Below are 11,841 nucleotides of genomic sequence, written 5' to 3'. Positions count from 1 at the left end.
TTGTTTTTGAGAAATTATGTTTATAACATATAGTATATAGCAAAATGTTCGGTTCTACCAGGAAAGATTCTTCTAATTTTTAATACAAAACTAATCGTTTGATAGATATCTTATTTACTTTATGGCGTTAATATATTTTTTGAATTTTAAAAACTACCTTGATGTAGGCAATTTTATTTAAAATTTAGTAAAATTTTAAATTAAAAATTACAAAAAGTTATCAAAAAAGTGTGATTACAATAATCGCATTTGAGTTAAACAAGACGAAACGGCAAAAAAATAATTTACACCAAACTGTGTGAGTTTTACATTATCACGTGTAAAGACAAGAAATATTAGGCAACATGCATCAAATAAAATAGCTGAGCGGGTTTGCCATCATGGCCAATAGCAAGTGAAATAGAAAAATATTGAAAACCGCCATTTATTAGCTTAGATTTGCGCAGCGTTTAGCGTAGAAGAAAAGATACCCAATAAGTTAATGTTCTTCACGACGATATTATTGCATTATTTCTAGGCTAGCTTAGCTTATACGGCAATATGGTCAAATAGCCAAAGTCCATTCATTAAAATGTCTCTTTTGGTTATATACAGATATAGGCCTAACCTAAGTGAGTCCATGCACATAGGCATAAATATCACCAATTTTTCCCAAGGATGGAATTTTGGGTCTGCTACACAAGTGCGCAACCACAGGAAGCCTTTGTATCCTAGACCCCTGCAGCTACTCCAATTGTAGCGTCATCTGGTTGTGCACTTGTGTACTAGACCCAGAATTGTAATGTGTATTAGTGTGTTTTAACTGTATGCATTGATAAAGTAAGTTAGTGATTTTCTATGGGTTTTGATTTGAATTTGGGAATTTAGAACTGCAAGAGTTGAAAGTTAAGATATTTGTAGTTTGCACAAACCACAGCTTTGAAACCATCGACAAGACGACAACAAAAAGGCGAACTTATTAGACCGATGGAAGTGTCCCCCTCTTCAACATGCGTTCAAAATGAACAACCAGCCACCAAGGTGTGAAAATTTCTGGCTTTTAATTTATTGTTTAATTAATATTATTCTTCATCCAATGATCATTAAATAACTGAGTGGACAAGTTTAAATGTGTAGTGTGAGCATTACATCTATTATAGTAATAACTCCACTAGTATAATAAATAATAACTACACCTTTACCATCTTTGTGCTTTTGTGTAATTTACCATCTTTGTGCTTTTGTGTAGGTATTAAAGTGCGATGATTCCTCAAACGAATTAGCTAAAGGAGAGCAAGTTATAGGCAACATTCCCCCAGATAAGATGACTTCAAAAGATTATTATTTTGACTCCTATGCTCACTTTGGAATCCATGAGGTATACATTTGCTACTCTATCATTGTAATGTTCTTGAACTAAATGTTAACAACCTTTCATCTGTTCTGTGGTCACAGTGAACAGTTGTGTATAAGTTCAAGCAAAATCTCAAAAAATTCAAAACAAACACAAAAATGCAAGTGAAAAATATTTCATTCAGCAAATGCACAAGAACAAGCTCAGATACTAGGGCTCCAGCAATGAAAAAATGTCACTGAGTTTAAGTCAGGCAAAGACTTTCAGTCTGGGGATATAAAGTTTGATATCACATCAAATGCTTTGTTGAAAAACATCAGTGGTTTTTGTTTTATCAGAAACATCTTGATCTGCTAATGGTTGGGCATATATTTTTGTTGACATATATTTATACCCAAGATGTCTCTAGAAACTTGCCATGAAATCCGAAGTACTGTATAGTTTATGTATTTCGCCTTCGCATACCACACATTTTAAAATATAGAAAATCATATTTTGACTAAAAATATCATGATTTGCAGGAAATGTTGAAAGATGAAGTGCGTACACTCACTTATCGGAACTCAATTTATCACAACAAGCACCTTTTTCGCGGTAAAGTTGTTTTAGATGTCGGCTGCGGCACTGGGGTCCTCTCCATGTTTGCCGCCCAAGCCGGGGCAGCAAAGGTCTACGGCATCGAATGCTCAAGCATCGTTGATTATGCAAGGAAAATAGTGGAAGCAAACGGCTTGGATGAAGGTGTGAAATACAAAAGTTGTTGCGCTATTTTTTAATTTGTTTTTACCATGGCAAAAGCTAATTACCTTGAAACTGAAGAGATGGAATGAATTATTGAAAATTATTAAGCATGGGTTTCAATTTATTGGGCAGAGGCCTGAAAATTAAAATGACAAGAGGAAGATATCACACACATTAAAATGGATGCTACATTGTGATTACATTAGTTATATTGTTGGTGTATTTTTCCTGATTAATGGTGAAGGAGCTGGAAATCAACTTGGTCAAAATACAGTAGCACATTTTTCTTTACCAGTTATCCGTTATTATTATATTTTAATAATAAGGAGTTTTTTGACATAAAAAGTTTGAAGAACACTGGTCTAAGATGAATCAATCTAAACTTACCAAACACTTTGATCATTAACCCTTAATCTAGGGTCAGGTGGCACCCACTTGCACCAGACCTGGAACTTCTGACCAAAAACTTTTCGCTTAAAATTTACCAATAGCTAAGTTAGGCTAAGATTGAGCTTTCACTTTAGTTCTTCGGCGTTATTTAAAAAAGAGACTATTTTATTGCTAAATCTGTCATTAATTAATGTTTTCATTCTTTTTTAGTTGTGACATTGATCAAAGGGAAAGTTGAAGAGGTCGAACTACCCGTTGAGAAGGTTGACATCATTCTCAGTGAATGGATGGGATATTGTCTATTCTATGAATCCATGTTGAACACTGTGCTATATGCCAGGGACAAGTGGCTGGTGAATACAACAACCTTCAAATTTTTCCTTCTTACTATTACCTATTCACTTACCACTATATACCGTCAATTACCATTATTTATTATTTGCCATGGGTATACTGACCGTATCATAAATAAATTCATAATAGGCACCAGGGGGGTTAATATTTCCTGATCAAGCCACCTTGTATGTGACTGGGATTGAGGATCGCCAGTATAAAGATGACAAAATAAACTGGTGGGATAATGTCTATGGCTTCGACATGAGCTGTATAAGAGATGTAAGTGCACATTCATGCAGTATCTGCTCTTTTCGAGTTTTTTTTTTTGTTATCAGTGCACTTGCCTAATAGCACAATAAACATATTTATAAGGTGGCAATATCTGAGCCGTTGGTTGATGTGGTGGAACCAAAGCAGGTGGTCACAAACGCCAGTCTAGTGAAGGTAAGAATCAAAAAAAGTAGCTTACCCATATTTTCTTTTTACTATTACAGCAATAATTAATCAATGTGTTGTTTTTTTCCAGCAAGTTGATCTCTACACAGTCACGGAAAAAGATCTTGACTTTACTCAGCCATTTCATCTCATCCTTTCTCGCAACGATTACATGCAGGCCATTGTAACATTTTTTAGAGTTGAGTTCACTAAGTGCCATAAACGCACTGGCTTTTCAACAGGTAAATGTATTCTACACAGTTTAGGTTGTATAGTGTAGGACAAGGGTTGGCAAATCTTTTGTCATGGGAAATTTTTTAAACTTAGTAAAATGATAATATTGCAAACCCCCTATTTACTTTCACTACAGTAGAGGTTTTTGATCTATCTTTCTGCAATCCCTACTGAAAATGCGAGATTAACCTCTCTGTTCACCAAAAACTTTGTCTATCACCTCATTTATTTCTGTGCTTTACACTGTTTCGGCATCTGCGGGTTACTATAATTCTTCATAAATCGCTTGGTAAGTCACAATTTTGAAGTTGGGAGTCCTCAGAAAGAATATTTTAGCAGTACCGGAGTCCACAAGTAGGAAAAGAAACACTGGGCTAGGCAAAAAAAACCGCCAGAAATTTTAAATTTTTTGTGGGTTGCATCAAAAGATATTTGCCAGCCTTTGGTCTAGAAAATCGGATGAAAGTTTTGTGATAAAAACAGACATGACCTATTAAAATGTATTAGATTATTTAAATTGCTAGTTCTGCTGTTCAAAATTTGAAAATTTTAACAACCAATCTGAAATAGGATACCAAAACATTGAAGTAACGTTGCTCAATGCCGTTTGTTGTAGCGCCAGATGCTCCATACACTCACTGGAAGCAAACAGTGTTTTACTTGAAGGATTACATCACCGCAAAGCGTGGAGAAGAAGTCTACGGAACACTTTCAGTCAAACCCAACCCTAGAAATAAGGTGAGAACATATCACCCTCTCATCATTCTTCCTTGATCTTGTTATTAGTTGGATGCTAAAAATCGTGGTTGATTCAGCGAATGACGTCATAATGGCATCATTACGAACTCTACTTATACGCTGTGATAAATTTTGTTTTGTTATTAAGACCTAGCTAACTATCAACAGTTCCTGTCATATTTTTTAGCGTGACCTTGACATTGGCATAGACATCAGCTTTAAGGGTGAATTATGTGAACTGTCCGAGAGCAACAGCTACAGCATGCGTTGAGGTACGATGGTCATTTTTTGTCCAATTGTTTATCTCAGTTTAATAACAAGTTGCCGGCTAATGTATATTGTAATTAGCTTTGGCTAATAATAATTTCCCTAAATAAAACTAAGAACACATTTCTTACAGAAGCCGCGATGGTCGTACCACGCTTGTCTGTACAACCCCTGCCAAATCATGAAGTCGTCAATGAAGTTTTCTTTTGTGTACAACCACTTTCCACTTGCATAAAAAATTTAAAAACTGCCCCTGGCTAAAGTTTTAATTTGTATGACTTGCAATTGTAGGTTGAGTTGAAGTGTGCTCCAGTTTGGAGATCATATCTGGTAACTCGTATCTAAACCATCAACTTGGGTCAGACTTTGTTAGAACTGTCTGCTGTTTGCATGGATGCTTGTAGCATTGTTTTTACACACACTCTCGTTTTCGCTGCCGTCTTTATGTCTCATATATTGGTATGATAAAAGGCATTCTTTTGTAGAATTCTCGAGTTAACGTAGTAGGATACAGCGTACTTTAATAAGACAGGAAATATGAGACAAAATAATAGAAAAAAAAACGGAATATCAACAAAATAGAACCTTGATCGCGAACAGACACCTTTCATGGTGGCAAGTTCTTTTTGAAAAAAAAGTTCTCGTTTGGTGACGTCATAAATCCAGCCAGCGGTGTTGTCATGTTCTCCGCACTCCGGCTAGTAAAGGGAAAATTTGGTGGAAGCCTGCCGGGCATTTTGAAGGACGGATACGGTTGGGTCATCGTCTGCGAAAAGCCCCCCGAAAGCAGGGCAGCTAGGGGTAGTAGAGGTAGATTTGGATAAACCCAGGGCAGAGGCATCTCAGCCCTCTGGTAAGTGGGTGATATCTGGTTGATGACGTCATCCTGGTGTGGACTTCTCTGCCTCGGTGACATGTTTAAGGCTTCATTCTGAAAAGGATGAAATCTCGTTCAATTAAGCCGGGTTTACTGGATATGATCAGCCGATTGAAAGATCCGACTCCAGTTAATAAACTTTCCTAGAAAAACCTACGCCTTATCAGCACACCCCTGGCTAAGCCTAGATTTTCTACTGAGGATTTTTGCAGCCTACTGGCATTCACCTGTTAGAAACGTGTAAGATTACGGAGTAAATACGTCGTTATCAAGTTCACGCACTCCCACAATACATGGTGCCGTTTCCCATAACTGAGAATTTTAACGTTTTCAGAATTCAGAGAAATAAATAACATCTACCGGAAAGCTTATCGCCCCTTATTATCGATTCGAGTTGAACGCTAGTGTCATACAATAGTCGAAGTTCTATCACCTTTGTGACGTAATCTGCTTTAGGAGCAGGCACCACATCGACATCGGTCAGATCTTGCAACCCTCCGAACTTGCTCAGTTTCTCCGACTTGCGCCATTTCGCCCGTCGATTTTGGAACCAAATCTGAAATCCAGAATTGGCGTTAACGTATAGGAATACCGCAACAAGTTTCACAGAAAATAATTAATCAGTCTGGAGACTTTAAAATTGCTGGAAGTGGCTTGGCAAAGGAATCATGAATTTTTAAAGTTCTAGGATTGACCAATGACCTCCGTGCATCGGGCCCCAATGTCTACCTGTATTCGGGCTTCGGGTAAGTTTATTTGGGCGGCAAGCTTGTCTCTAGTCCCGATGTCTGGATAGTGGGTAGCGTGGAAGATTTTCTCCAGTTCCCGAATTTGCGAAGGATCAAAAGTCGTTCTCGAACGTCTCTTTCCTTTTTGCAAATTTGACATCACAAGTGGAGAGTGTGACGTTGTTGGTTTCACAATCACGTGGTTTGATTCGCCTTGTGTTACGTCACTCTCTAAACAATATTAAACGTTTTTAGATCTTGTGATTATGTACAAGAAAGTTATGTTTCTTAATATATTGTAACGTCAAGCGGTAACAACTAATTTCAAAATATCAACTATTGAATTAAAATGTTTAATTTATTTATTACTTGATAAGTTACTATCGTAAATGACCACAAGATATTAATTATTAAAACAACCAACTTAATTTTATTTTTAAAAACTTTCGTTCTAATAACGTTAACATTTTTATTTGTAAATTTGAGTTTATTTTCTAGTGGTACGTACCGTTCAATTTCGGTTTTAGATCAACCATAATCATATATCTTACGTAATAAACGTTTATTAACAGTTTAAAACTGAACTGATGAAGCAACAGCTAGTTCTGTTCCCAACTTCTGCCAACTGATGTACCGTTAACTTGGCAAGTAAATTTAATGTCGATAATTGTTTGCTTTTCGAGATTTGACTGATCGTAAATTAAAATTCGTTTAGCAAATCTCAATTTCTTTGTTTTATGACCGCGTATTACTCGCCCAGGAAGAAGTTAATAAACATTAGCCTACGATCCTACATGAAGGATAAGAGGAATCAGAGGCGAATTTAATGATTTTATTAACTTATAAAGAGGAAACTTGCGTTTGCAGAATTACATCTGATAACGATACACTACTTTTTATAGCGTTTTCAATATTTAGGTAATGTAATGATATTTTAAAAGGCAGTTTGATGTGATATTCCAATAACTGAAATGCCTAATAGAACAAAAGCTCAAATGTAATGCAAAACTTGCGGTTAATGCATAGCCTACTGTAGAAATATTCGGCTAATGAGATTATTAGGGCTGGGTTGTAGGTTATCGAACATGTTTGTAAATTATAGTGTATTAGTCTTCAAAGGCATAATGCAGTTTACCACTACAAAGCCAAACTCAGTAAACATTAAAACAATTAAAACAAAATTGTTTAGTTCAGCCTAGGCAACACTGTACACAGCGTAATCGTGGGAAAGACTCCCTCAATCATAATACGACGGTAGTTATGTACAAATTTCAAAAATTCGCCGCGTCATTCCAATTGACTAATACACGCACAAAATAATTCATTATCTGACGGGAAAGTAATTTGATTTGCAAACTTTGTTTTGTCAAAAGCTCCCACGAACTTTCGACATCGCGAGACAAAACGTCGCTGGGATACGCCGCTGTGTCTCGGTTGCTAATGTGATTATCCTGAAGTTTACTGTAGCATTTATTTGAGTGTTTGTCTACACGACAAAAATAAGCAAATCAAATTTTGTTTCTTGATATAAGGCCTGTTTAAAACCTTTTGTAAGGTACCGACTTTTTATTTATAAGGTACTTTCAGTTGAATTTTGTTTTCGGAATAGGCTATACAGGCCTGGCCAACCCGCGGCTCTTTGCCCGGTATTATGCCGCTCTTTCGTTCATATTGAACCTCCGGAAGAGAGCACATTTTACCCATTTTAGTCAGATAAATAATACAGAAAAGTAATCTCTACTGGCTAATGTCCAATTGATTTTTGCTAAATAAATAATGACTGATTACATCAGATTTCGACCCAGAATAAAGATGATGAAACTGAAATAATATCTTATGCAGTATTATGACGTAATAAGAAAAAGCGTCATAAATCATAATGTGTATGATGTGGCTCTTTGCGGTTAACACAATAAGAAGTGAGGCTCTTAGTCTCCGACTGGTTGGCCAACCCTGGGCTATACTATAGCCTACGCCCAGTCGTAAAAACGTTTTTCTTCAAACTTTACTGACTACCATCAGAAATTATGGACAACCTTATCTTATTCTAATTCATGTTATTTTGCAGGTTATAATTTGGAAATTTGATTAAGATTCCAAAACTTTTGCTTTATCATAACTACAACAACCTCATAAAAGATCTTTTGTGCTTCACAGGTGGGCATACAAATTTCAAATTGTTGTTAACATGAAAGCTAATTTTTTTAATTTGTTTACAAATAGTCAAGTGGTGTTGTTAACTCTTCAAAAATACGCTTTCCAGGCTTCATCGATTAAAATTTATTGGGCTATTAAACGTGCGTTGATTACCTCATTTATTTACTTTTTAGAACAACAGTTATGTTCATCTTTAAAATAAGTTTTCGGACTTTTAAAGCCGTGGTAATTTTTCGGCTACACAAATTTATTTCGCATTAAAGTTTTTATGAGTTTAAGCCATTAACTTTATGATCGTTTTATCAGCCGTAAAGCGCTTTTATTGTTCTAAAATTAAGCATACGTAGTACTTAACCTGGAAATGCATCACTAGCGCCTGTATACACGGTGACCTATGAATTTACTTAAATGTGCTATTAAATGGATAAATATTCCACTGGTTTTGGCAGTTCTACCCATGTAATGATATTACGCAAATTCAAACCAGAGATGTTTTCCAAATTTGCTAATATTTGGATAAACTCCATAATTCGCTTCTTCAAGATGCCAAGCCTTGAAAAGCTATAAAGGGAATCTGCCAGAGTGCACCTGCGCTCTCTTCCAATATTGCTAGAATCCAAGTTCCAAACAATGCTTTGAAATTATCTGTCCAGAGTATACAGCGCAGTGTTCCAACAGAAAGCACATTCGATGTAAAAGGGCCCTTGAAAGGACGACGAGGATGGTTCAAAGGCCACGGCCCTGGGAGCTTTTTCTCAGTTATTTCACCCACAACAACATTACTAATAACTTACGTATTTCAGCGATCTAGTTTTGGTAAAGTTTCAAAGATTCACGTATGTCTACTCCAACCTCTTGATTGTACAATGAAGTAAAAACAACACTTGAAGTTGAGCAGTTTCGAGTTTTCACAGAATGTTCTCTGATAAAGTTAAACACGATTGGAGCTGAACATCTTAAAACACGATGGCAATTGCAGTAACGGTTGCATGAACTTTATAGTCGAATACATATCTCGAGATAGTCAAATTTGAGTGACCAAAAAGAGTAAAAGACATAACACACAATAACATATGGGTATGTCGTCTTGGTATACCCAACCTTCATCCTAACAGTAGGATAGGTGGGAAAGCTAACCATTTTCTGATGTGCATTTGTATCTAATTCCACCTTGACACAATACAGTGTCAGCTATTTGAAAATAGACAAAAATATTTCGCACTCTAATCTCCAATTTTGTTTATCGGAGGATGATGAAAGATTATTTGAACCACAACCAATTCACCGGTATCCAAGTTTTGAAAGCTAAAACCAAACATGTAAAAATTTATAGTTTTAGGTCATTCCAACGTAGTACTCAAAAACAGACATAATGAATGGAATCAAGATGGAACTAGATACAGCTACTGTCAGTGGAGTTCATCAGAAGTAATAATTGTTTTTTTGCGTGATGATTGAAGTTTTGTTCTTATCCCAGGATGTTGGTTTTCTCATGTCATACGCATCCTCATCAGCGTCTCCATCCGGGGAAGAGTAATAATCGAGCACAGTTCTGTTCAAAGAAACAAAATTTTACCAAACATTTTATTTACAGTTGCAAAAAACAATGCATTAGTGATTTTGGAGAAAACAAAACATGTTATCGGAAGGAAAAGGAACGTTTTCATGCAAAAATACAGCATCGACTTTCTAGTATATAAAGTCCAGAACAGATATAACCAGTAGTACACCATTATAAAAACACCTGTGCACACTTCATCCAGGCACCAGTGTTGGTGGAGTGAGCGCAAGCATATATAGCAATTACAACAGCATTAAGGATATTTTTAATATATAACAACTAAAGTTGCATTAAGTTGCAAAAGTCTTCTCGAGAAAATTCTTTATTACACACCACATTCATAACAATGCACTCATGAGCATATAAGCACACTTTATGATGCAGATCGAAAAAAAGTAACAGCAGAATGGTACAATACCTGTATATGACATATCCCAGTTTCTCATACATTTTCAACGCAACTTGATTGGATTTTCGAACAAATAAATCAACAAAAAGTGCTTTTTTGTTCTCAGAAACTTCTTCTAAGCGATTCATTAACTCCGCTGCCAAATGCAATCGTCGATAATCACCAGCAATAGACAGAGCTGTCACATGACCATGCCAGTCGTCTGGCAATCGACCTTCAACCTTAATGAAGACAGGTCATATGTCACATAGTGAACTAATCATAATAACGATATCAGAATATTGGTTTTTCATCACATCATATTACTTTTACTTTTAAAGCAGTTTGTAAAAATATAATTATACCACCATTACTCGAATGCAGTTTTATTATTTACGCAGATAAAGAAAAAACGTTATGTCTAAAACATTTTCAGTGAAATTATTACTATATTATACATTTTGAGCACTCGTTGCCTTGATTACAACCGCATAATATTTGATAACCTTTTCCAATAAAAATGTCCATAACCACTGCATTACATAATATTACTGTAAATATTTTGCTTATAAAGTTAACAATAAATATCGGGTCTAGTATGCAAGTGCACAACCAAAGGATGCCTTTGTATGCTAGATCCCAGCTACTCAAATTGTGCTGTCATTTGGTTGTGCACTTCTACACTATTTGCTTTCATATAGGTTTTATGAAAACCATTTTGAACTAAACCCAGTGACACTTCACCTCTGTTCTTGATGAAAAATGTCTTTCCAAGCTTAAGTGGTGCATAGATATCACAACATTAGCCCTTTCACTTACCTTTCCCATAATATATCCCATAATCTCGCCAGAGGGTGACTCCGCTACCATGAAATACTCTGGCCATTTTGCCAAATACTGAAGATAAAAACCGACCGCGTATGTTTCTGTGAGTGGATCTAAATTCACACGATTGAACTTCAGCATATCCGCACAATTAAAAGGTCTATAAAGTGTCATTTCGACGAGTCTATTGTCTGATCAAGACCGTATAACAACCACTTTTCGCCACCTCACTGCATTGAACCAAAAATGCAAGATTGTGCCAGTTGTCAACAAACGAAAAGTATAGTAAATATAAGATTTCTATGAAAATGTGCCGAAATGTGTGGAAACTTAATCCAAAACTGCAGGAGAATTTTTCCCGCTGCAAGTGCTGTAACTTCTTGACGAGATCTACGTTAGCAAAATTATAATTCCGTTATCCACTGAATTTCTTGTGCAATTAATTTTTTTAAAATACATTAAACTTTCCGAAATGTTTGAAATAAAAACAGCTGGAAATTTACTTGTCCAGATATAATGAAAGGCGAAGTGATAAATCATGATAATGGGTAATCAACCGGAATAACTCATCGTTATCTGTAAAGTACAACTAAATGATTTAATTAGTAACGCTGGTTGCAAACGAAGATTCCGACACCAGCGATTTTTACGCTCAATTGACTTAGCCAGCTTGCTTGTCCACCCGGTTAAGTAGAATAAACCTAAATTCTGCTCTCTTCAAATCTTTGAGTCAACCCAAGTCGGTACCGGTGAGCTAAGTTTTCCATAAATATTTATTTGAATTTTACTGTTACCATTTTTATTTCATATTATTTGTATCCGAATTTTTTC

At 35.9% G+C, this 11,841-nt stretch overlaps 3 protein-coding genes across 3 annotated transcripts; 1 reads left to right on the top strand and 2 right to left on the bottom strand.

Moving 5' to 3' along the window:
* Positions 1-839: 839 nt before the first annotated feature.
* Positions 840-4,961, top strand: LOC143463244 (protein arginine N-methyltransferase 1-like). The gene is made up of 10 exons (XM_076961675.1): positions 840-1,020; positions 1,229-1,357; positions 1,855-2,074; positions 2,675-2,817; positions 2,948-3,079; positions 3,173-3,244; positions 3,327-3,477; positions 4,086-4,207; positions 4,395-4,479; positions 4,608-4,961. Exons 1-9 carry the CDS (start codon positions 967-969, stop codon positions 4,476-4,478), a joined length of 1,107 nt encoding a protein of 368 aa, XP_076817790.1. The 5' UTR covers positions 840-966; the 3' UTR covers position 4,479; positions 4,608-4,961.
* Positions 4,962-5,081: 120 nt separating this feature from the next.
* On the bottom strand, positions 5,082-6,740 carry LOC143463266 (homeobox protein aristaless-like 3). The gene is made up of 4 exons (XM_076961708.1): positions 6,588-6,740; positions 6,081-6,310; positions 5,785-5,907; positions 5,082-5,405 (listed from the first exon to the last, which is right to left on the bottom strand). Exons 1-4 carry the CDS (start codon positions 6,619-6,621, stop codon positions 5,082-5,084), a joined length of 711 nt encoding a protein of 236 aa, XP_076817823.1. The 5' UTR covers positions 6,622-6,740.
* A 2,380-nt stretch (positions 6,741-9,120) lies between these two features.
* Positions 9,121-11,758, bottom strand: LOC143463274 (N-alpha-acetyltransferase 20-like). The gene is made up of 3 exons (XM_076961716.1): positions 11,005-11,758; positions 10,216-10,427; positions 9,121-9,788 (listed from the first exon to the last, which is right to left on the bottom strand). The coding sequence occupies exons 1-3, from the start codon at positions 11,182-11,184 to the stop codon at positions 9,659-9,661; spliced, it is 522 nt and encodes a 173-aa protein (XP_076817831.1). The 5' UTR covers positions 11,185-11,758; the 3' UTR covers positions 9,121-9,658.
* Between the last annotated feature and the right edge of the window lie 83 nt (positions 11,759-11,841).

This window comes from Clavelina lepadiformis, chromosome 6 (assembly GCF_947623445.1).
Source record: "Clavelina lepadiformis chromosome 6, kaClaLepa1.1, whole genome shotgun sequence".
In the NCBI taxonomy this organism is placed as follows: Eukaryota; Metazoa; Chordata; class Ascidiacea; order Aplousobranchia; family Clavelinidae; genus Clavelina; species Clavelina lepadiformis.
Note: the sequence above shows the minus strand (reverse complement) of the source record. Positions and strands in the feature narration are given on the sequence as shown.

Bases quoted from the DNA above. Each gene is read 5' to 3' on its own strand.
- LOC143463266 (XM_076961708.1), bottom strand. From the start codon at position 6,621: ATGATTATGGTTGATCTAAAACCGAAATTGAACG. The intron at 6,311-6,587 runs GTACGTACCACT...AATATTGTTTAG, and splicing joins TCTAAAACCGAAATTGAACG to AGAGTGACGTAACACAAGGC. The intron at 5,406-5,784 runs GTGATAGAACTT...CATCCTTTTCAG, and splicing joins AAGCAGATTACGTCACAAAG to AATGAAGCCTTAAACATGTC.
- LOC143463274 (XM_076961716.1), bottom strand. From the start codon at position 11,184: ATGACACTTTATAGACCTTTTAATTGTGCGGATATGCTGAAGTTCAAT. The intron at 10,428-11,004 runs GTAAGTGAAAGG...GTCTTCATTAAG, and splicing joins TGGGATATATTATGGGAAAG to GTTGAAGGTCGATTGCCAGA. The intron at 9,789-10,215 runs GTATTGTACCAT...TTCTTTGAACAG, and splicing joins CTGGGATATGTCATATACAG to AACTGTGCTCGATTATTACT.
- LOC143463244 (XM_076961675.1), top strand. From the start codon at position 967: ATGGAAGTGTCCCCCTCTTCAACATGCGTTCAAAATGAACAACCAGCC. The intron at 1,021-1,228 runs GTGTGAAAATTT...GCTTTTGTGTAG, and splicing joins ATGAACAACCAGCCACCAAG to GTATTAAAGTGCGATGATTC. The intron at 1,358-1,854 runs GTATACATTTGC...CATGATTTGCAG, and splicing joins CTCACTTTGGAATCCATGAG to GAAATGTTGAAAGATGAAGT.